The 25,803-nt window shown below is 35.8% G+C and overlaps 1 protein-coding gene across 2 annotated transcripts in view; it reads right to left on the reverse strand.

Annotated features, from left to right (window-relative positions):
• Positions 1-25,803, reverse strand: part of MCMBP (minichromosome maintenance complex binding protein) — a 46,333-nt gene that overhangs the window by 9,210 nt on the left and 11,320 nt on the right. Inside the window, exons 2-11 of one of the 2 annotated variants that reach the window (XM_031461866.2) lie at positions 18,093-18,178; positions 17,319-17,459; positions 17,147-17,188; positions 14,797-14,898; positions 11,323-11,467; positions 8,815-8,966; positions 7,221-7,321; positions 2,868-3,046; positions 2,419-2,542; positions 1,097-1,214 (exon numbers count right to left, since the gene is read on the reverse strand). In XM_031461866.2, coding sequence (XP_031317726.1) covers positions 1,097-1,214; positions 2,419-2,542; positions 2,868-3,046; positions 7,221-7,321; positions 8,815-8,966; positions 11,323-11,467; positions 14,797-14,898; positions 17,147-17,188; positions 17,319-17,459; positions 18,093-18,178 — 1,190 coding nt within the window. The remainder of the gene's footprint in view (positions 1-1,096; positions 1,215-2,418; positions 2,543-2,867; positions 3,047-7,220; positions 7,322-8,814; positions 8,967-11,322; positions 11,468-14,796; positions 14,899-17,146; positions 17,189-17,318; positions 17,460-18,092; positions 18,179-25,803) is intronic. The other variant, XM_031461867.2, reaches the window with a different exon arrangement.

The following is a 25,803-nucleotide window of genomic DNA, read 5'->3' on the forward strand; positions in this document are numbered from 1 at the left end:
ATCTAGTGTCAGAAGAAAATCTACAGTTATCTGAAAAGGCCATTAAAATAGTCCTTCCTTTGCCAGTGACTCCCCTATCCGTGTGAGGCCAGCTTTCCCTCATACACTTCAGCCAAAACATCATGTTACAATAGACTGAATGCAGAAACACAGGACAATCCAGCTGTCTTCTCTCTTTTTTTTCGTTTTCCCAGTTGTCTTCTCTTAATCCAGACATTACAGAGATTGGCAAAAATTTAACACCGTGTCACTTATCACTAATATTTTTTGTTTGGAAAAATAGCTATTTTTTACAAAAGTATTTTATTTATGTTCATATATAATTGATTTGTTATTTTCGATGAATTAATACTTCAGTATTTTTTAGCTTTAATTTCTAATATGGTAAATTCTAATAGGGTAAAACCCATACAAACAACAACTCTCTGAGGCCTCAGTAATGTGCCTAAGAGTATAAAGTGAGTCAAGGAGTGTGAGAAATGTTGGTATATTTAGTCCACTGTCGTTTCTTAAGGGCCTAGAAAACACTCAGTAACCACTGGTTAAATGATCTATTTCAATCTCTTAAATTTCCAAAGTAAGAACTGATCAGCAATGCCAGTCACACAACTAATCAGAAGCTAGTCCCCATTCCTAAGATCTTACCGCCACATAAACACTGCATTCCAGATGTCCTGACAAATAAAAGTAGTCCAACTTTCCAAACAAGAATTAAAATTGGGGCAGAAGAGATAAAGCTATACCTCAACTAAAAGATTTATGCTCCTATAATTCAGAGTTTACTTAGATTGACGATTTTAAAGCACACAAAGAATACCAAATTATACAAACCAACTGGCATCAACCCAGAGTACAATTTTAAGGGAGAAACTACAATTGTGTTGTTACTTACAGAAATTTGTGCTAAGGCAATAAACGAAAAGTGAATTGTTTAGGGATGAATACATTTTAAATTAAGGAACTAAGCAGGCTTTGTCTCCCTTTAATGAGATCTATTAAAATCTGACAGTTAAATATTTGGGTTCAATGGAAGACAATCAGATGGATTTTTATAAAGTGTACTTAGGTTTACAATATACATTTATATTGATCTTACTGCTGGAACTAGATGTTGAATAATTCGATACAGGTGTTCTGTGAAGGTACTATTCCGTGGGCAACCACTCAAGTTAACAGTAAATTTTCCCAGTGGAAGAACATCTCTTCTTGTATATCTAGGGAAAAAAAAAAAAGATTATCAACCAATAAGATACTCAGATGATTTCCATCAAAAAGCAAACAAAGAAAAATTAGCTTAATGCTGTCATTAAAAATAAACCAGATTATGTGATCAGTTTTTTTTTTTTAATCAGGATAATAGCAATAAAAATCATAGCCAATACTTAAGTGCTGGTCATGTTCCAGGTACTGTTCTGAGTGCTTCCATGCTTTCTCACTTAATTCTCAAACACTCTGAGGTAGGTATTATCATCTCCATTTCATACATGAGAAGTCTGAGGCCAAGAAATTTTACATAATATGCCCCAGTTCACACAGCCAGGACGAGGCAGAGCTGGATTTGAACCCAGGTAGTTTGGTTCTGTACGCTATGCTCTCAACTACTACGTACTACTGTGTCAAATCCTGTCTCAAATCCTATCTGAGAAAAGATTTTTAGTACAAAGATGTTTACTGCAGGGTTATTTAAAAAGAGGAAATACTAGGAAAACCTAACATTTACGGAACTTGTACAACTGTCTATAATGAAATACGTGCATCCATTAAAAAGTTTAAGAATTATGATGGGAGAATATTTGATATATATTAAATGATAAAAGCAAGGTACTGATCTGTGTTTAGAGTATAACTGAGATCTACGGAGGGTGTATACATATGTGAACAAAAAAAGATGACATGAACAGGTGCCAACATGTGTTAACTGAGATCATCACTAAGTGGTGAGATTACAGACGATTTCTATTTTCTTTCTGATGTTCTTGGAACTTGTTGAAGGCACACATGTTATTTTGAAATCAGAAAACAGAGAGCTACAGTGGAGTGAGAGGGACAGCAGCTCATGTGCACACACAAGTGAGACGCGCACCCACAGAGCCCGCTGCCTGCGGACACAGGGCCTTGTGATGGATTAATAGAGAATCTAGGAAGCAGAGAATGAAACAGCTCGTTTTGCTCATTAGCCAGATTCTTCACCTTATTTTGGCTCTTAATTTAAGAGACATAATCAAAATGCTACATATGACACTAAGAAAAGTTGAAAAAAGGAATGTCTGTGGATTTGACATAATACCTGTTACACTGAACAAATAAATACCATCTGGCGATGAAGCCTAAGTGCTGGAAACAGGCTAATTACCTCAGAACCTTTCCTGTTCTTTTCTGCCAAACTCCCTGAATTCCCACCAGGGTCACAGCACTTACACTGTAGAGATGAGATGTAATATAAGGTATTCAGCAGCCAAACTGTCTCCCAGAAGGGCGTGAGTGAGGAACCCCAGCAGTTCTGCTCTGACTGGAGACAATTCAGACATGAAACTGGAAACAACTGGGGAGAGAAGTGAGACCGGATTCAGAATACACAGCAGCTCCACTGGGTGTCTCAGGTTAGAAAATAACCACGGAACAAACACACACATCAAGAGATGACTAGTACAGACTTAAAATATTGGTCAGGAAGTGATGCCAATTGTCAAAATAAGGCAGCGTGTATACCTTTTTTTTGGGGGGGAGGCCTCATCTTAAGAGAATTAACTTAAAGGAAAAATGGGGCAAAGCAACGGCGACTGCTGGAGAAACATTCTGACGACTGAGGACCTGACAGCGCCCGCCACACTGGGAAAGTCTCGCGGCCCCGAGGCTTCAGCACTTACACTTACAGGTTTTGCTCTCCTCCTTGTTAAGGCAAGCAGGCAGTAACGGATTGATGTGCTGCAGCTTCTGGGCTAAGACCACGTGGATTCTCGGCACCAGGGAGGCAGGAGGGCTGTGCACCCGCTGTTCTTCGGCCGTGTCCGTGCATTCCATTGGATCCAGCAGTGAAGAGGCGTCCCTGCAGAGAGATGACAGTGTCAGTGCACGGAGACATCAGCTGTAGAGATGCAAAAATAATCTCTCTCTGAAAACAAAATGAGTACTCAAGCCAAGAACAGCTACACCTGTATGTCTCCTTGTTGAACACTGTTACATCACACAGATTTCAGGCTACTTAGGTCATATAAGATATCACGTATTTGTTCTGTTCTTCAAGACAATAACATTTTTGCTCAGCACGCTGTAACTGCGATAAATGGGACACAGCATGTCACCCATAAAGTTACTTCAAAACGCAGATACCCTTTCTTAAGCTATCAGCTAGGACACCAAATACTTCATAGCATGTCTCAAAAATGGGGGTCCTGCCCTCAAAAGCCAGCAGGTGTCTATTACTCAGTGTGGAGAATCCATTCATCTCTACCTTACTAATTATGCTTCCTAATTTTATTCTTACATGATACCTCCCTTGAATAATGAATAGACAAGCTGTGAAAAGAAAATGAGTTTCTCAGATTTGCCAAATAAATTAGATGATAAATTTATTGTGAGATGATTGAAATAAGTGACTAAAATGTTTTTAGATCATCACTTTACAGGCTGACTCTACAGAGTTATCAATTCACACTACCATCCTCCTTAAATACAGGAATGATGCCAACAGTCTTTATATAGTGTGTATCCTGTGCTGGGCAATGCTCTTCGCTTTGCACACACAACTTCATTAAAACCTCACAACCGCCCTCATTTACAAGGATGAAACCAAGCCACTGCAGAAGTTAAGTTGAAGGTCTCGCAGCCAGTCAGTGGCCAGACCAGGATCCCAACCCAGGCCACGTGTCTCAGTCGGTGCACTAAAATGCCTCCATAAGTGAAGTTACCCAAGCAGGAGACTCATAACCAGAAACAGCCAAGACAGGCAATTTTGTATACTATTATTAAGGAACTGTTATGTAAGTTTAAGTCATTTAAAATTTTTGTTTTGCATCATTTTTTTGTGTGTGTGTGAAAAAAACCAAGTTCTTCCTATGGGGAAACCAAGGCTGAATGCCCAATATTTAGTAAGAAAACTCTTATCACGGGGGTAGAATATATTTCCTTTCTGTTGCCAACCTCAAAACAAAACAAAAAAAATAAGGATGATCCGGATTTTCAGGATAGACTGTTAAGTGGGGGAAATAGACATGCATCTATCTATTTTTGCAAAAAAAGACACAGGAAGGATAAAAACAGAAACTAAGGCTGCTTCGCTACAGAGGATGGGTGGGAGCAGGGTAGAAGAGATGAAGGTAGCGGGGAAGGACACTCCTACATTCTTTTTGTATAGTTTTGATTTTGGTAACAATGTTCATGTTTTCTGTATTCACTCTTAAGTATAGAAACAATAAGGGCGGAGGAAAAACTCTGAAGTGAAACACAATGGAAACAAATGAACTTAACTATGTAAAATGAGTAATGAATAACAGTATTGCACTGAAGGAGGAGGGAGTCACCCAAGTAACTGGAACATAGCACCCTGACTATATACTCTCATTCTGAAATAAAAAGAACCAGAAACAAATATTGAACTCAGGTTAGCAGGTTTGTTTTTGTAGCAGTATGGACTACCCCTTGAAATTACCTTCTCTGTATAGCAGTCCTCCCTTATCTGCATGAAACACATTCTAAGACCCCTAGTGCATGCCTGAAACTGTAGGCAGCACTGAGCCCCATATACACCATGTCTTTTCCTATAAATACATACCTATGGTAAAGTTTAATTCACAAATTAGGTACAGTAAGAGATTAACCACAATAATAATAAAAATAACACAATTATAATGATATACTGGAATAAAAGTTATGTGAATGTAGTCTCTCAAAACATCTTACTGTACAAATGTAATGCTTTTTCCATCTTAGCTAAGCACTTATCATGTAATATGGCTGTAACTTTTGCTGGTTGAGATGCAAAGGCAAAACTAGCATGAATTTCTTTTTCCTTTTGACAATTTCACTGAATCTTCTATTGTTCTTACTGTAGATCTTAGCAACCTCCAGATACACTTTTTTTCTTTCCTTATTAAGTCGAGAACTTTTACCCTTTCACTTAGAAAAACCGCACCTTACAGCTTCTCTTTGTCATATCCGAATCGCTGGCATCACTACTCTTGTGCTTGGGGGCCAGTATTAAGTAACATAAGGGTTAACTTGACTATAAGCACTGAGATCCCTCGACAGTCGATCTGATAACTGACATGGCTACTAAGTGACTGACAGATGGGATACACTGGACAAAGGGATGACTCATGTCCCAGGTGAGATGGAGCTGGATAGCGCGAGATTAAATCAAGCTATTAAGAACGGCATGGTTAACATAACATTGTAAACTGACTATACTTCAGTTAAAAAAATGGCATGTAATTTAAAACTTATGAACTGTTTATTTCTGGAATTTATTTAATATTTTCAAACTACGGTTGACTCTCGGTAACTAAAATCTCGGAAAGCAAAACCAAGACATGGGGGAACCTACCGTATGGTAGATCTGAGCAAATGAATATATTGAGGATACTACTGGAAGTCAGATTTCTTTCTGTCAGAAAAGGGAATCACAAATATGGAAAGGCAGAAGACTAGAATGACATCTAGCTGTGGAGGTGAACTGAACTGAAACCAAAAAGACAGTGTGAACTCTTGGTTTTTGACACATAGACTTGGAAATGATATAAAGATAAATGTATATGTATGTATGTAAATGTGTATACATGTGTGTATGTATGTATCTCTCTCCTAGCTCTGTCTGCTAAAAGGACATAGAAGCAATGCCAACCCAGTACCAACCCAGCACTCAGATCCTGATTTTTAAACACTATTCCTCAACTAAAAGAAATTGGTGGTCCTTGGAAAAATGGTTGATATTGGGGCTGAAGCACGTGAAGCACAAGATGAAGCTGAAACATCTTATGTGTCAGAAAATATATATTCAAAACTGATAAGGTCATGTCAAAAAGGACCCAGAGCCTGCTTGCAGTGGCTCCCATTAGCCAAATATGGGAAAATTTAAGTCTCAAAATAAATAACAGATTAACACCAACACTGATAAAAACAAATCACTTAACAAGTAAAAGGAGAGAAGGGAAAGCTTACAGTAGAATATCAATCAATAAATGTAGGAAGAATGATTGAGATAGAAAATCATCATCACAGTAACAAATGATCTAAGCAAGAATCAATGGATGCTAAAATAAGTGGGTGAAAGTTAAAAGAGAAAATAGAAATTTTATAGTCTCAAAGTATCTCCCTCTAAAATACTTGTTAACTACAAAGTTAAAAACAGTAACCTTATAGGAGAGAAAGCTGGTGAACACCACCTTAACCAAATGATCAAGATGAACATCCCCAGTAATGGGATATTGTGCCTCCTGTTGTGATGCACGGAGGATACATCACTCATGTGGTTTCCTGCCCAAAATGCGTTAACTGGAATCTAATCATGAGGAAACATCAGACAGGTCCAAACTGAGAGACACCCTACAAAATAACTGGCTTGTATTCTTCAAAAGTGTCAAGGCTTTGCTCCGCACGAGAGGACACAGTGAGAAGACAGCCATCTGCACACCATGAAACAGGCCCTCACTAGACACTGGGTTTGCTGGCACCTCGGTCTTGGACTTCCTAGCCTTCATAACTGTGAGAAGTGAATTTCTGTTGTACAAGTTGAAAAGTGTCAAGACCATGAAGAACAAAAAGGAGCTAAACATTGCTCCAGGTTAATGCAACGAGTGATCAATTCTATGGATCCTGGACCAAGAAAAAGACTGCCAGAAAGAACAGGACTGAGACAATCAGTGGAATTAAATATGGATTGTGGCTAGCGTATTGTGTATTCATGGCAAATCTCCAAGTTTTGTAGCTATATTCTGATTACATATGAGAAGATCTTTGTTCTAAGGAAATAAGGATTCAAGTATTTAGGGTATGACGTACAAAACTTACTCTCAAGCATTTCCAAAACATGTACATATGCATAAAAATGCGTGCATATAAAAACAGGCACAAATGAATGACAAAGCAAACGGAGCATAAGTGTTAACAACTCATAAACTTGGGTGAAGGGAAAAGAAAGTTCTTTGTAACTATACTCCAACTTTTCTGAAAGTTTGAAATTATTTCATAATTAAAAGATACTGAAAAAGAGCAGATAGACTCACCTTTCATCATTATTCAGTATACTTAGCACAGGATCCACAGATAGTATGCCATATAACTCGAGAACATCATTTACTTTAAAACACTCCCAGTCTTCATAGACCTAACAAGAGACCATACAAAATCATATTGTTAGGACTAAGTAACACCAAAAGAGCACGTGAAATTCGTCTTAAAGTTAATGCAGTAGTAGTAGCAGTAGTAGTAATAATAATATTATCATCATCTTTGCATTTAAAATCAGAACATGAACCTTAAAGCAATTCCTTTACTTGACAAATTGGAACCAATAGAGGTAAAGTACTTGCCTGAAGTCATCCTGCTAGCTAGCAAATAATTAAACAACTAAAACATGGGACTCCTGACTCCTGGCCAATGTCTGTTTTCCCACACTATTTCAGAGAAAAGGCTTTCCCCAAAGGATGACAGTCAACTAAAATCAGAAACATGCATCATCTCAAATCTGTTAACTACACCAAAAGAAAGGAGAAACTCAGGATTATTAACTGGCCTTATTCACAAGCTACGCAGCATTAGGAGGATTAACACAAACTTCAAATGGCCTTGAGGTTTCTCACAATAAAGAGCTTTCAAAGTTGTCTGTCATGATGGACATTAGAAACTGTCAAAGCCTCCTACTGGTGAAACCTAAGAGAGGCATGGAAGGAAAAACATGCTAATTATGGCTCCTGTGCTACATGAGTGAAATGCCATTTAAGTTAAAACCACAACATATAAGAACAGAAATTCTCAATGATCATTTCAGAAACTTGTATCACTTGTTCACCTCTAAGGAATAAAAAACAGAATAAGCAAGATAGAAGAATAAAGTATTAACAGATTTTTTTTCCTTCTACTTTATTTTAAATCTAAGTGAGAAATGGCTTTTGGTAAGAAAAGGAAGAATGGTGAAAATGAAGTAAGTATTAGTAAGTCAGAAATGATATAAAGAGGAAATAGATGTTAATTTAAAAGTTGCTCCATATCTGTTTGAAATATTCATTTTTTTTAAACAACATGTGGTAGGCAGAAGATGCTACCCCCATCCCCACTAATGTCTATGTCTTAATCACTGGAATCTTTGAATATGTTACCTTACATGTAAAAGGGACCTGTATAAATTAAGGACCTTAAGTTAGGGAGATTATCATGGGCTGCACAAGTGGGCTCTATCTAATCATACATGTCCTTTAGATTGGAGAATCTTTCCTACCTATGGTCAGAGGGATATGTGACCATGAAAAAATGGTCAGAGGGCTGCATTACTGCTGGGTTTGAAGATGGAGGAAGAGGCTACAAGCCAAGGGATGCTGATGGTCTCTAGAAGATGGAAAAGGCAAGAAAAGATTCTCCTCTAGAGCCTCCAGAAAGGAACCAATCCTGCTGTCATCTTAATTTTACCCGCAGTGAGATCCATGATTTCTGGCCTAAAGCCTGCAAGATGTTAATTTTTGTTGTTTTAAGCCACTAAGTTTGTGGTGATTTGTTACAGCAGCAAGAGAAAACTAATACAAATACAAATGGTAAAAGTTTTGTTTAATTTCTGAGACACTTCACACATCTTTGTCAGTGCCAAGTCTGTAAAGATTTTACTACCTTCACGAGGCAGGCAGGACCCTTCTCTCCTGGCAGTGGAAAATTCAGATCAAAGGGAGAAGAGAGGTTCAGGGAGTTCAGCTGCTGCCCAGTAGAAGCTTCAGTTTCTAAACGCTTTGGCTCTCCACACCACTGAAGACCACCAACACCCCCTAAATTCAAAGGGACAGCATTGTACATCGTCATTTCTAAGGCTTCCTGGAGATAAAGAACATTCCTAAAGAGCCTTTTGAGTTTGACAGAAATGATACTTCTGGGCTTGCAGACTTCAAGTTGTTACAGTTTTTTAAGGAAGTAATATATAAAAAGCCCTTTGACCTACAAAGAGAACAAAGGTTATTATGAAGATCCGAAAGTGTAATAAATTTCCTCCTGAAATAAAATGACAACAAATTCCCTGCACCAAATCTCATGTAAATAATTTTAAGTTAATATTTAATATGGTTATCTGACATATTTGACCCAAGAAATACATAGTCTACATACAACAAAACCACCTTGGTAGAATATATTTCTTTCTACTTATTAAGCAGAATAAAACCATATGCAATTAATTCATTTACCAAACATCTATTAACACCCACTAGGTACCAGGAATCAGACTAGTTGTTTGGGATACAAAGATCATTTAAAAATGGCCTCTATCCCCAAAATAGTTACTAGGGCTGAAAACTAGTTGGAATCAAAATAGAGCCTGCCGTCCACATGGTATCGCTCAGCAATAAAAAGGAATAACCTACTGATAGAAGCAACTTGGATGGATCTCAAGGCAATTCTGCTGAGTGAAAAAAGCCAATCCACAAACTTTACAATGATATGACTCCATTTTACAACATTCTTAAAATGACAAAATCATAGGGATGGAGAACAAATTAGTGGTTGCCAGGGATCAGGAACTTGGGGTTGGGAGAGTCAGGAGAGGTGAGTGTGATTATAAAAGGGTAACAAGAGAGATCTGGGTAATAAACTGTTCTCTATCTTGACTACGGTAGTGGTCACATGAATCCAAAGATGTGACGAACTTTTATAAAATAAACACACACAAATAAGTGCATGTAAAAATGTGAATTCTGAAAAAGGTTTGTGGATTATATCAATATCCATTTCCTAGTTATGATATTCTACTATAATTATGCAAGATGCTACCACTGGGGGAAACTGGGTCATGGGTATACAGGCTTTCTCTGTATTATTTTTTAGAATTGCATGTGAATCTACACTTATCTCCAAAACAGCTCATATACATATATATATATGGCCTGATAGATTGCCTAGAAACCAACAAATAAGGCAGACTTTTCATAAATAATGCACACAAATGTATTAAAAAACCCTGTAGTATGACATTCAAAACAAAGGGGCAAGAAATTAAAAAGGAGCATCAACTGCTTAGTGGTAAGAAAGAAAAAAAAATTACCATATATCCTGGATTCTAGTATGTTATTTGCTGTTTTGATACATCATTAATTTTAATAAACAATTGGGGGTGGGTAGAGAAAAAGAAAGAATATTATCACATTTGTATATATTTACTAGAAAACATTCCAATTTTAAAATCATTAAAATATGCCTTAGCATTAAATACTATATGAACTTATAAAGTAGAATAATATACAGTTAATGAAATTCATTAGTAAATCTTTGCTTACCACTTACATCTGCCCTCTCAACCCAATCTTACAGATTCAAATCGACTAGGCTGTTTTGTTTTACCTCCTCTGCCTTTAACTTGCCCTCAGATTAAAGGTGCTAAAAAGAAGTGACTGGACATGAAAGGAGAAATAAAGACACACTTACCTACCTGCCACATGAAGGAATTCACTGCTCATAAAAACTGTGATTGATGAAAACAATAATGATATATACCAATTCTGAAATTCTCTCATTCTCTTAGAAAATTTCAACTTTTGCCCTCCTTGTTTTAATCAGAATTAATTGTTTTAAGTACATTTCAATAAATAAACCACTATGAACTTATGTAAATAGAATAAATAGAACTGTGACTATTCTAAGGGTTATTTGCTTTAATGTTTAGGAATAAGTAATCCAGTAAACCACAATTTCATGTTTTTCCTCTGATATTTTTAGTCTCATTAAATTAAAGTACCACTATTCCAAAAAGAAAATAAGAAAGGATATTTTCAGATACAAATACATCATTTTGAGGGAGTACTATGCCTTCATTACTTAAGAGCTGAGATTAAAAAAATAAACATGAAAAAAGATAAAAGGCTTTTTCAGCTAACCAACTTGAGACCCTTAAACACTGATAGTAGAATGGCCACTTCTCACTAAGTGATGCCTAACTGCTCGATTATGAAGCATAGTCTGACCAAAGAGTAACTGTTAAAACTCCAAACTGCCTGTAATTCTGATAAACTTGAAAGCAAGGTTGACAAATCACTGCCAGCTTCTAAATCTAGAGCTACATTATACAACAATTAATTTTGAAAACAATTCTACTGCAAGAGAGCAAAAGTCTACAGAAAGCCTGCTGGCACAGACTACCTGCTTGTCTGGCACCTGCATGTTGATCTTTCTGTTTGTTGGGCTGTAGGTCCATATCTTCATCATCTTCATAACTCCTCTTGTGGCGACTGGGAGTGTAGGATGTTGAAGGACTGACTCGAGCTTGGTTTGCATTAACATAGGCGTTAAATGAAAGGTTAAGAAAAGATTACCATGAACCAGGGAATATCCTTAGTGCTAATTATATGACTAATAAAAGACTACTACTTTGGCAGTTTGGTTAAAATAAAAATATATTTTTCAAAGAAGGCTGCTGTATAAAGTAAGTAAGCTACAAGGACATATTATACAGCACAGGGAATATAGCCAATATTTTATAATAACTACAAATGGAGTATAATCTATTAAAAAATTTGTATCACTGTTGTATATCTGAAACTAATATTGTAAATCAACTATACTTCAATTATAAAAAAAGAATTTTTAAAATTAAAAAAAAAAAAAAGAAGAAGGCTGTACCTCTAGTTTTGGTCATAAGAGTTAACAGCTCAAACTTATGCCCCCTACTGTGCTGTAAAGAATTGTAAAATCGGACAAAAGACACGAAGCAACTGTTTTCAGTCTCTGGACAACACGGAGCATAAGTTATGATCTTTAAATGAGAAGAAACACAGCAAGTAAACTCCACATTCTCCCCAGCTCTTTCTTGAGGGAGCTCTTTTCTTGCAATTTTCCGAACTGCAACAAAAGGAAGGGGAGGCTGAGCTCCCTCGTAGAGAAAACAGAGCACCTAGTTCAGGGCTATTGAAGTACCTGGAATGTGCAGAACGGTTAGAGGAAGGAGTTGCAAACACAGGCCTAGCAGAGAGCAGCTGCTGCTCGGCTGGGAGCTATACAGAGTTTCTGGAGATTGTACAGAACTAGAATAGGATCCTGCTGATCATCCTGGACAGTTAGGTGAGGCCCAGAAATAGCACATCTCACAAGTAAGAACGACATCCTGCACTGTAAGTGCTACTCTTTATCTACCTTAACAAATCCCAGAACCACACCTTGACAAGATCAAAGTGATCCACTCTAATTACCTGCCTGCCAGAACAAAATTCAACACTTCTGAAATGAAAATAAAACTAAACTTTCTACAGTGTTGTCTATTAGCATAATTAATCATAACACATCCTTAGTTATGTGAAGGAGCAGAAAAACATGGCTAAGTGGGATTAAAACATTCAAAAGAAAAAAAAAAGAGAGAAAGAGATGACCAGGATATTGGAATTAGCAGACAAGGGCATTAAAAAGCAATTGTAAAATTTATAATTTTAAAAGAAAACATGGATGTGAGTCAGCATATGAGAAGTATTATCAGAAATGTGGAAACAAAGAAAAAGAACCAAACAAAAAAATCTGTAATTGAAAAATAAGATTTAAAAAACACCCTGAATCACCTGGAGGGCAACAACAATTAGTTTAACAATTATATGACTGGAGTCTCAGAAAATGACAAAATGATGAGAGACTGGGACAGAAAAAATATTTGGAGAAATAATGACTGAAATCTTCTGAAAAATATCAACCCACAGATTCAAGCTCAACAAAACCCAAGCAAAATAAATACACAAAAAACCCCACACCTGGTTCATAATAGTCAGGCTGCTGAAAACCAAAGAGTATTAGAAGCAACCAGAGGAAAATCAAAGACACAGTACATACCGGGGACAATGATACAAGTTACAGCTAGCCTTTTATCAAAAAACAAGCCAGAAGACAGTGGAAAAGTATCACTAAAGTGTCAAAGATAGGAGATACCCATCAATCAAGAATTCTATATCCACTGAAAATATCCTTCAAAAATAAAGGTGAAATAAAGACATTTTCAGTTGAACAAAAGCTGAGAAAGTTCATCACCAACAGATCTGTACTTTGAAAAAAAAAAAGGTTTAGTGAAACGATTCTAGACAGAAAACAAAGGTAAAAAGATCTGGAAACGGTAACTGTCCACAAATATAAAAGATGTAACTTTTCCCCTCATTTCTTAATTTATGTAGGAGACAAATGTTTAAAGCAAAAATAATAATACACTGTAGGTTCTACAAGCACAAGTGAAATGTATGACAAGAGCACAAAGGATGAGAATGAAATCAACAGAAGATAAGGATCAAGGATCAAAGGAGAAATCACATGGAAATTAGAAAATACTTTGAACTGAATTAGAGTTAAAAACAAGTCGAAGTTTGTGGGATCCAATTAAAGCAGAGACTAGAGAGAATTTTATAGCCTTAAATGCTAATATTAGAAAAGAAAGATTTGAAATGAATGATGTGAGCTTTGAGAAGGTAGGAAAAAAAAATAAAACCAAAAAAAGGAAGGAAATAATAAAAGCAGAAGTCAATGAAACAGAAAACAGAAAATTTTAAGTTAGTTCTCTTACAAACCCTTAGCAGTACTCATCAAGCATAAAACAGAAAAATAAATTAACATTTTAGAAATGAAAGGAAATCATTGCTAGATATCCCTTAGATGTTACAAGAAAAATAAGTAAATACTATGAAACTTTATGTCAATAAATTCAAGAACTGAGATTAAATGATTTTGGAACATTCCTTAAAAGATAAAATTTATCACAACTGACACCAAATATTTGTTAAAAAATTGAATTAGTATTTTAAAATCTCACCCAAAAAATGCCAGGCCCCAAACTGGAAACAACCCAAATGCTCATCAATTGGAAATTATATAAGCAAATGCCATCAGCAATAAAAAGGAATGAACTATGGATACACACACGGATGAATCTTAATTAAGCTGAACAAAAGAAATCAGACACATTAAAACTATACATTATATGATCCCATTTGTATGACATTCAAGAATAGATAAAACAAAGCTTTATAGTGAAAGAAATCAGAGTAGTGATCGGTTCTAAGGGAGGAGGTGGTGACTATAAAAAGGTAGAGTTCTTTACTTGGATAGGCATGCTAATTACATGGGTGTATGCATTTATCCAAACCATCAAAGTGTACCTTTAAAATCTGTGCATTTCAGTATATGTGAACTAGGCCGAAAAAAATGACTAACTGAAAAAAAAATAGAAAGGAGACTGAGATGTTTCCATAATCTCTCAATAGAACAAACATGTTTTCCTGTAAGAAAATTAGAATGAGTTCTAATTTAAAACTATTTTTTAACTTAATTATTGTGGTACTCTCTTTTTCAGTCTCTTTAAATCTACCTCAGTCTTTTAAACAGTATTTCATTAGAGAAATGTACCATAATTTTATCATTTCGTAGTGATGGATACTTAAGGTTGTTTTTATAAATTTTCTTAAGACAAGATTTTATCAAAGTAAAGCCAAGCTCTGTAAATGAATAATTTTTTTTCCCAGCTAACTTCACTCAGGTAAAAAGACTGTTTTTTTTTTTTTTTAAAAAATCAAAATGTAAATGGTGGTCTTTTTAATTAAGAAAATCAATTAGGAACCACTCAACACATAAGAAGATTCAGATAAAGGATATTTCTTTTACCCACATAGATTCTCCAGGCACTGGAACACAATAGAAAGTCTGTCTTTCCAAAGTGGTAGTTCGTGGAGAGTTTAAATCAACTTCTTGCTGAGGCTGTGATGTACACAAAACATTTTTAAAATTTTATTATTTATTTAATTTTATTTTTTAAAACTTTAAAAATTAGCAACCACATTTTCATGTTATCTTAAAATCACAGTAAATATTTCATATTTAAGACTGAATCTAATCAACAAGCAACTACTAAATCCCAACTATTTTTTAAAAGAAAACAGACATAAAATTGCTTCAACTGCAATAACCAATCTAGTACCTTCCTGAAATACAAAATACACAGTACTCTAGGTTACAAAATTAAATCCCTTAAAATAAACAGGACATTTTACTATTTTTTTCCAAAGACAAAGCACATGGTAATCCAACTGTCTCTCTCATAGAAAGCAATCAGAATCAGCCTATGAAATACTCATTACAAGGTAGCTCTTAAGATGCGATTTTAAAGTCAGAAACTATTCCTTAAAAGACATATTCAAATATACGTAGAAAATCCTAAGAAGTAGAGAGGACTCAAGATGTTTAATGCTGAAAAAAAAAATTATTTCAAAAAACACATTACTTTTACAATACAAAAAAAAATCCCCTAAAAGTCAATAAAATCTGTATTTTGTAGGAGAAAAAAAGAAAAGAAGGAAGAGAAAAAGGAAAAAAAAAAAAAAAAAAAAAAAAAAAAGAACCCAAGACACATCTATTGCGCCTGTGATAATACATAAGCTAGGGTTTTTGTTTCTTTCTTGCCAGGCCCAAAGTCCCCTTTTCCTGGTGTGGTGCTTTTACTTGTGACTCTTTACCAACATAGTACAAACTTTCTGCCTTTCGAAGTGTTACAGATGGACAGTCTCATCTATTTTATTTTCCCATTTCTAGATTCCGAGATTATTGAGCTATATACTGACACTGCATTGTTATGTACTAGAAAAAAAAAAGTTGTGTATTAATATATTAGCCTAATATGACTTAGGGCTCCTTAAACAAGAGATGCAGGAAACATTTATAAAGTTGTTTTATTAGACTTGGCACAACAATGTACACTATGGAAACATCCTACAAGAAAAAAAGACATTGGGAGACCTGAAGGTTATCGTATGTAAGATTAAGCGAATCCATCTTTCATGAGTCCATTACTCTAAATAAGTTTAGGAAGTTGTATTTCTTATATTTGTGTTTAATATAATCTTTATGGCAACCTTTCAAACTAGGGCTTTTCTTCCAAACAGATCGGCCCATTGAACAGGAACATTTATTAAATCAAGAACAATATCTATGGTGAATTAACAGGCTGGTATTAGAGTTTATAAATTAAAACTGAGGTTTGGGTAAGGAGTCAGACTCCCAGAATGTAAAAAGCCCTAGATAGTCTGATTAAACCAAGATTCTGGATTTGCAAAGCAGAGCTCTAGATCCAGAATGGAGGTAACTCCACTGAGGCCTACCTTTCTACTGAGGTCTTGCCTAAGCACCTGTCTGGTCAATCTTCATCTGTGATAATGCCAACAATTGACAATTACCAACCATGTTTCAATAGAAACCATACGAAAAACGCAAAAAGTAAAATGTAAGAGACATTTTTAGTTAATATATTTTGACATGTTGATAATCTTCTTCTACTGTTAAACTAAAAATAAATTTTAAACTTTCCCCAGTTACAGTATCAGGCATGTTGGACAGGTGTCTAAATGAAATTAAGTTTAATTCTGTATGTTTTCCACCTATTATCAGAAAAGTATACCCCCGAAAATGCAGATACACTGTGTTCCTCTATAATGGCTTTCCTAGTAAGTTTCCATCTCAGGACTACCTCTTTCACAACTATAATTATATCCAGGATTCTGTGTTCTTTCCCTCCTCCATTACTGGTAAGTAAGAGAGTTTCTATCACTCTGTTTTATTGAAGAAAGCTTAAGTTTACGCTTTTCCTCCTAGGGAAAGAGCAGGATTTAATCAAATTTACGTAAGCAGGTGTTAAGCCCTAAATTAATCTTTTAACTTTTCATTTTAAAAGAATTCATCATAACCTATAATTTTTAAAAGTATATAGATATTGGGAAAAGAAAGCAATTAGTTTTGTCATTTACAATATTCCACATTCTAAGAGATTTTAGAAGATCAAAAAAATCACATCAGAGAAACTCAAGTAAAAGGCAAATAAAGAAAACATTTCACATAACTTCTTAGAATTAACTTACACACAAGACATCAACCAAAGAAAAGTAATACATTCTCTGCTTAGGAAAAAAATTCTCCTTAAAAAGTTTTTTTTTAAATATATTTTAAGTATACATACCCCACACTCTGCTACATCTCTATATTTTCCAAAATGAAGAACCTATGACACAAAACAAAGAATAACAGTATTACATGAGTATATCAGAATCAAAACTACCATAAACAATACAAGGGCAAAATTAATACTACTAATTGTAAACAGTAAGTTTCATGAAAAAACCAATACATACACGTGCTTTTGTGTTTCGGTTAACAGTTTCATAAACTCCCATGTAAAATTCAGGGTCAAACATATCCTGAATCATGCAACGGAACTTCACAAAACTGTTAGGTTTCAAATAATGAAGGGGAACTTCATTCAATGATGGTACCTTAAAGAAAAACAATCAGTCAAGTCAAAATATTCTGTCTACAAAACATTAAGCACATATACATAGCCTATCTATCCATCTATCTATCTAAATTCAAATTACAATCCCCACAAACAAAAAAATCAAGCCCTATCAGGGAGTCAATTGATCTCAACGGTCAACATAACACAATTGGTGGACAAAAGCACTTGTAAGATCTTGCAAGTTTGTATGACGACATTTGACTATAATGAAAAGGATGCTTTTCCTTCAGAACACTTTCCAGTTAGCAGAAAGGCACTTGCTTTGTTGAGCTCTTAAAACTCACGCATGCCAGTTCTTTTAAAATGAAGATAATAAAACAAAAGATAATGAAAGCTCTCATAACTACCTACTTTTTTCTGTCTTTTGAAATATCATGGTCAATTACTGCCACCTAGAGGTGCCAATATAGAAGGATTTAATTGCTTGAATTTAAGTTTAAGTTGCAAAAGAGACCAAAATCTTTTAATACATATGCACTTAAAGAGGGCCATCCACAGTAATTTATATATTGTTAAATTATATGTAGATCACTACTGAGAGAAACTGGAAGTTTGCCCACCTTTGCCCCGCACCCCCACCCCCGCCCTACCACAACAGCAATAAACTTACCCATTTAGGAGCATTATTTTCCTTCAGCTTTTCCTTAAAATATTCAATTACTTTCTTCTCCCAGTCAGGATTAACTCCATTTTGAGCTGGAAGAAAAATATACTTTTCAAAGCTGAAGGGACAATATATAGTAATAGACTATGTTCAGGTGAGTCACACATTTGTTTAGTGTGCCTTATCGGAAGCACTGGGCAAGACACTCCAGAAGCTGCCCTGTTGTGAGGTTGTCAGGACAATCAGGGCGAGGCTGACCACTGGCGGGCCCTCAGGAGCTAACCACCTCCTGAGAACACACACAGAATGAGATATGAGGCTTCCTTGGCAAAGCAGCATCAGGAACCATCATTTGAAAAGCACACTGCTCTTTGAAAACATTTTTATATAGATTTTTAAAATCTTTACAACTATGCTGAAATGTAGAGCAGAGGTGGGTTTTTTTTGGGGGGGGATAATTTCAAACCTTCAAAAAAGTTGCATGAAAAGTACAAGGTACCTACAGGCTGCTCCATTTGCTTTATCATCTGCTCTCTCTCTCACCCTTAACTCACTTAAGTTACACACATCATTTATTTTTACCTTTAAACAATTTAATGTGCTTCCTAAGAGTAGGGTGATTATTTTATATAACCACAGTACCTGTTGTCAATCTCAGGAAATTTAAAATTGATACAGTATGTTTTATCTAATCTACCATCTATATTCCAACTTGTTATTTGACCCAACACTATCCTGTATTGTACTTTTTCCCCTTCAGTACAGGACCCAGTCTAGGATCACATACTCCTTTTAGCTATCTTTAAAAAAAAAAAACTCCTTTATTTTGGAACAGCTCCTCAATCTTTCTCTTTTATGACATTGATACTGAAGAACGTAAACCCTTTGTAAGAAACCAGAATGCTCCTCACTTTGGGTCTGTCTGATGTTTCCTTATTATTAGACTGCAGTTACGTGTTACCAGTCACAGTGCTACGTAAGTGATGCTGTGTTCTTGTAAATGCATCATCTAGAGACCAGATGTCCATCTTCTCCTCACTAATGATGTTCATTTTCATCACCCAAAGTGATAGTTTCTCCATTGTAGTTACTTTTCCGCTTTTACAACTAATGAGCAATCTACAGGAGATACCTCAAGACGATGCAAATAATGTTCATGAAACTTGTCCTGACCACAAGATTTAGCATCCATTTATGCCTCCTGCAGTGATGATTGCAAAATGAGAGAAAGGTGTTTTTAACGTCACGTTAACAACAAGAAAACCAAGATTTTGAAGAATTATGGGAATTGGCCAAGACCAAAGAGTGAATTATCAACAGAAAAAGGAAAACATGATTTCGTGAACTAGCCCCACTTAACCATAGCCTGGCCAATACTTCCCCTATCACACAGGTACCATATTCATCACACAGGGGCTATGGAGATGTGGAGTAAAGGAATTTTGTCTATATTTGTTATGGAGTTGATTCAGTCAAAAATATTCACAAAATCCAGCTCATACCATGCTTTAGCAGAGATTCCAAATGCTTTTACTTAACTGAGCAAAGGCCAGTTCTTAAAAAACACTCACGGAGGGGAAAACTACTTCAGTGATTCTGATGTGCAATAAGGGTCAGTTAACTCTACTAGTAAACTGGTTCTCAAAGCGTGGGTCCCAGACCAGCAGCATCAGCACCACCTGAGTAGCTGTTAAAAAGGCAAATTCTTCAGCCCATTCCAGACCTACTGACAGAAACTCTGGAAGTGAGGCCTAGCAATTCGTGTTTTAAAATACCCTCTAGGTGATTCTGAAGCACACGGAAGTGAGGACCACAGCTCTACTAGATACACACCACTAAAAATTATTGAACTGGGGCGGGGGGGACAGAATGGGTATTTTTGCTTCTAGTCAAAACAGACATTTAAAGAAAGACTTAGATGCAGCCACGATTGCCACACCAACACTACTATTCTGACTGTATCTGTGTAAGAAACTTGAACTGCCACATCACAGGGGATGAAGCTACATCAAAGAGTGGTTGGGAAGCTATGTTACTTCTCAATAACTTACATGTATACAAAATATTTTTACATAAAGCCAGCTTACAAATACCTAGTACTGCTGGACAATTAAAAGGACTCTAATAGATAATTCCAAAATTAACAAGAGTACAATAACTGTCCATTATTAATTAATTCCACTGCACATCCAGCACTCCACCAGGTGCTATCAGGATACTTAGAGCTAAGATAAGCTATGGATAAGACAAGAGGCAAAAGCAAAGAGGAGAAACTAATGCAGGTCAAAGAAATCTCAGAGGCAGCTTCCGAAAGTGTTTGATCCAGGCCTGGAAAGAGGGGTAGAAATGAAACATGTTGAGGTATAAGGAATGGGCATATTCCAGATGCAGGGCACTCTGAGGGAAGAAACAGCAAAGGTAAACCGAGGAAAAGGATGGACACTACAGAAATTCAAGTACATGGAGCACTAAGTGCCTGGGAGAGAATAAAGCCAATGAGCAAAAGGAAGATGAGGCCACACAAATCACAGAGAGTTTTCAGTGCCAGGCTACAGACTCGCTCTCTATTCACAGATAACTAACCTTTACATTCTCAGGCCCCAGCAAGGGCCTGGGACATAGCTACTGGAGTTAGAGAAGTAAAATTAAGTAAGTACAATGTAGAGAAAATAGGTTGTTCTGCAAAACAAGCATCCATGTCCTCTTTTTCCAGTGACGCAAGTGCCTCTTTTTAGGGGAGGAACCACTGCACACTCACTCTTAGTCCAAGGGTGGACCTGACCTAGGCCTCACAGTGGTTCTGATGATTGGTTTAAGGGTTCATCAACCAAGGACAATCCTGAGAATAAGGTTTAGGAACTGTGTTTGACATCATAGGTTATAATCCTGAAGCTGCAGGCGGCCACTGTGACCAAGGTCTGACTGAAGACTAAGCCATCCCAGAGGAAAGTGCAGAGAGACTGATTTCTGTAGACAGTCTGAAGCACTTGGCTGTAATTGAGCCTGACATTAACACACTCAGGAACTGTTACCTGAGACAACATATTCATCTTCTTTGGTTTAAATAGAATCGAGTTGGGCCATTTGCAACCAAGAGTCCTGCTGAGCATACACATATCACTCTACCATACTTCCCATGAATCCCTGGCCTTCTGAATGTGAGCACCACTACACTCAATCCTGCCCTCGTTCAAGCGGTCAGGGAACTAAGGAACAAAAAACCATACACGCTTTTACACTTTCACCATCAGTGTATGAGGGATCTAGGTGTTCTCCTCCACCAACACTTGTCCATCTTTTTAATCACTGCGAGTCACTGTGCTGGGTATGCAGTGGTACTTCACTGTGGTTTTAATATGCATTTCCCTGATGACTAGTGATGTACACCTTTCCATGTGTTTATTGACCGTCGCAATAAATCCTTTTGTAAAGCGCCTGCTCACAATTTTTTCCATTAAAAAATGACTTTGTTGTGGCCTCCATGATTTGTACAAATTTGGGGTATTCTGGATGCAAGTCTTTTGTCAGACATATGTAGTAGGGCAAGTATTTTCTCCTAATCTAGTTTTCTTTTTAACATTCTTTACGATGTCTTTTTTTTTTTCTTTTGATGGAGGTGCTGGGAATTGAACCCAGGACCTCTTGCAAGTTAAGCATGCACTCTACCACTGAGCTATACCACCCCCACCTTAATGGTATCTTTTGATAAATTTTCAATTTTGATGAAGTCCAATTTTTCCATTTTTTTCTCTTTTATGGCTACTGACCCCAAGTTCATGAAGATATTCTCCTATTTTTTACTTTTCACATTTAAGTCTATAATCCATATCAGGTTAATGTTTTTGTTTATAGCATGATGTACGGGTCAAGGCTCATTTCTTCCAAAAAGATATCCATTTGTCACAGCATTAATTAAAAGCCTTTCTAGCAGTAAACTGCCTTGGCACTAATGTGAAACTCAACTCCTAGACACCATTAAGAATGTCAAAAAGAAAGCTACAGATGAGGAGAAAATACTCGCCCTACAATACCCAATACCAAATCGTCTTAATCACTATAGCTTGATAGTAAGTCTTAAAATCAGGTAATGTTCTCCAATTTTGTTTTTCAAATTTGTCTGATTATTCTAGATCCTCAACATTTCTATATAATTTTGAGGAACAACTTGTCAACTTCTATGTAGTCTTCTAAAATTTCAATTAGGGTTATATTGAATACAGATTTGAGGAGAATTTACATCTTAACAATATCAAGTCTTCCAATCTATTAACTTTTCCATGGGAGACAGCATAAGGAAACCTATATACAGATTCTTATAGACTCCATCTGTGTCTTCTCCCGCTTAGGATCTGGCTGTATATCTTTACCATGCTGCTATAATAAATCTTAGCCAGGAGTACAACTACATACTGAGTCATATATGTCATTTTAGTGAATCTCCAAACATAGGGGTGGTCTTGGAATCCCCAACATATTAATGTATTAATAGCTCATTTCTTTTTATTGCTGAGTAATATTCCACTGTTTAGCTGAACCACAATTTGTTTCTCCATTCACCTGCTTAAGGACATTTAGACTGTCTCCAGGTTTTGATAACTATAAAAAAATTATAAGCATTTGTATACAAGTTTTTGTGTGAACATAAGCTCTCATTTCTCTAGGGTAACAACCTAATGGAACAGTTGAGTATACATGTATGGTAAATACATCATTAACTTTAAGATTTCTCCTGCTTCCCAGAGTTGCTATATCATTTTGCATTCTTATCAGCAATGCATAAGATCCAGCTGTCTGCATTCTTTCCAGTACTTGTTATTGTCATTAAAAAAAAAAACTCTTAGCTATTCTAATAGTTGTGATATCCCACCACAGTTTAAATTTGCATTTCCCTAGTGACTAGCGATACTGAACTCTTTTCACGGGGTTATCTGCCATCCTTATATCCTCTCTGGTGAAGTGTCCATTTAGAGCTACTTAAATCTTTTGCTCCTTTTTAAATTGGGTTAATTACTATTGCATTTTCTTTATATATTCTAGCTACAACTCATTTATTTGACCTATGATTTTCAAACATATTCTCTCAACCTATAGCTTGTCCTTACTTTTGCCTAATAATGTCTTGCAGAACAAAAGTTTTTAATTTTGATGGAGCCCAATTTATCAAACTTTCATTTTATGTATTATCTTGGGAATTATGTCTAAGAACCCACTGCCAAATCTTGGGTTTACTTCTAAAAGTTCTATGTTTTAGGGTTTCTACTTAGCTCTATGACCCTTTTGTTTTTCTTACTGAGTTATAGTCAGTTTACAATGTTGTGTCAATTTCCAGTGTAGAGCACAATTTTTCAGTTATACATGAACATACATATATTCATTGCTGCATTCTTTTTCACTGTGAGCTACCACAAGATCTTGTATATATTTCCCTGTGCTATACAGTATAATCTTGTTTATCTATGACCCATTTTGATTTTTTATAAAGTATGAGATTTAGGTTGCGATTAATATTTCTGCATATAAATATCTAATTGTTTCAACATCTTTGTTGAAAAGAATATTCTTTGTCCACTGAATTGGCTTTTGTACATTTGTCAAAAGACAATTAGGGCGACAGGAATGAATCTTAAAAACATTATGCTAAAGTGAAATAATACAAAAAAGGAAAAATGTTGTATCTACCTATATAAGGTACCTAGAATAAGCAAATTCACAGAGGCAAAAGTAAAACAGAGGCTCTGGGGGGACACTGAAGGGAGGGTCCCTGAGGGAGGGTGGACCTGAGGGAAGGGAAATCCTTTTTATCTTGAGTGAGTTTAGATAGTATGTGGTTGTGGTGGGCAGAATAATGGCCCCCCAAAGATGTCCACATCCTAAATCCCAGAACTGGTGAATATATTACTTTAGATGGTAAAAGGGAATTTAGGTGGAAGATGGAATTAAAACTGATAACCAGCTGACCTTAAAACAGAGAGAATATATGAGTGGGTCCGAGGTAATCACAAGGGTTCTCAAATGTGGTAGGAGGCAGAAGAGGAAGTCTCAGTGAGATGTAAGAACTTGACCTGCTGTTGCTGGCTTTGAAGATAGAAGGGGACCACAACCCAACAAATATTGGCAAACTCTAGGAGCTGGAAAAAGACAAGGAAACAGATTCTCCCATAGAGCTTCCAGAAAGGAATGCAGTTTTGCAGACACCTGATTTTATCCCAGTGAGACCCACATCAGACTTCTGGACCCCAGAACTCTAAAATAATAAATTCATGTTGTTTCAAGCTACTAAACCTGTGATAATTTGTTATAGCAGAAACAGGAAATGAATAGAATGTTTTTTAAGGAAGTGGTCCATTTCATCCAGGTTGTTGAATTTACTTCCATAGAACTATTTGCATTATTCTTTTCAAGACTGTATTATTCTTTTACATGCCTCTAATAGTATCTCCCCTTTCATTCCTGATATCAATAATCTTTGTCTTCTTTTTTTTCTTTGCCAGTCTGGCTAGATGCTTATGAACTGTAAAGGTCTTTTTCAGTAAAAAAACAAAACAAAACAAAATCCAACAAACTCTGGGTTTGATTTCCTTTTTCTTCTGTTTCCAATTTCATTCATTTCTGGCTTGGTCTTTATTATTTCCTTTGTTCTGTGTGATTTGGGTTTATTTTGCTCTTCATTTCATTTCATAAGGAAGAAGCTTAAATTATTGATTTGAGACCTTTCTTCTCTTCTAGTAAATGCCCTAAAGCCTCTTAGCACATCTTTGGCTTATCGCACAAATTTTGATATGCTGTATTTTCATTTTCATTTAGTTCAAAATATTTTAAAATTTCCCTTGTGACTTATTTTTGATCCACAGATTGTTCAGAAGTGTTATTTCCACAAGTTTGAATTTCTTGTTACCTGTTACTGACTTCTAATTTCATTATGGTCAAAGAATATACTTTGATGATTACAGTTCTTTCAGGTTTGTTAAATATTTGTTTTATGATACAGGACATGGTTTACCTTGGTGACTATTTCACGTGCACTTGAAAAGAATGTGTATTGTACTGTTGTTAAGCAGAGTGTTCTACAAATGTCAACTCAATCTACTTCACTCATGGTGTTGTATGGTTCTATATCCTTGTTGATTTTCTACCCACTAGTTCTGCTGCAGTACTCAGAGGAATAGTTACGTCTCCAACTATAATTGCAGACTTGTCTATTTCTCCTTTCAGTTTTGTCAGTTTTTGCTTGTATTTTGAAACTCTGTTGTTGGGTGCACTTACATTTACATCTTCCTGGTGAATTGACTGCCTTATCATTATGCAACGTGCCTCTTGTTCGCTTCTCACACAACCTTTCTTAAAATGATTTAAAATTTAAAAAGATGAATTCAATAAAGACAAATACACAGGACCCAAGAAACAGCAGGATTAACTCATGAATGCAACAGGGAAAAAAAAAACAAAAAAACAAAAAACGCCAGTATGAAAACTAAGGAACAAACCTAAAAATCAACTGCACAAATTAGAGGAATGATTCAGTCGGCTCATTGAAGAACAATCACAAAAAGACAACAGTTTTGAGTAAATAAGTGTTATGAATAAAATGTTGAAGAAACTTAGTGAAAATGTCAAATTTCTGTTCAACAGGAAAAGTAATGCAATAATACAAGCAAACATAAGTAAATTAAATTTTAACATACTATTGCTTAAGAAAATAAGATACATAGGCACCTAA

Source organism: Camelus dromedarius, chromosome 8 (genome assembly GCF_036321535.1).
Source record: "Camelus dromedarius isolate mCamDro1 chromosome 8, mCamDro1.pat, whole genome shotgun sequence".
Taxonomy (NCBI): Eukaryota; Metazoa; Chordata; class Mammalia; order Artiodactyla; family Camelidae; genus Camelus; species Camelus dromedarius.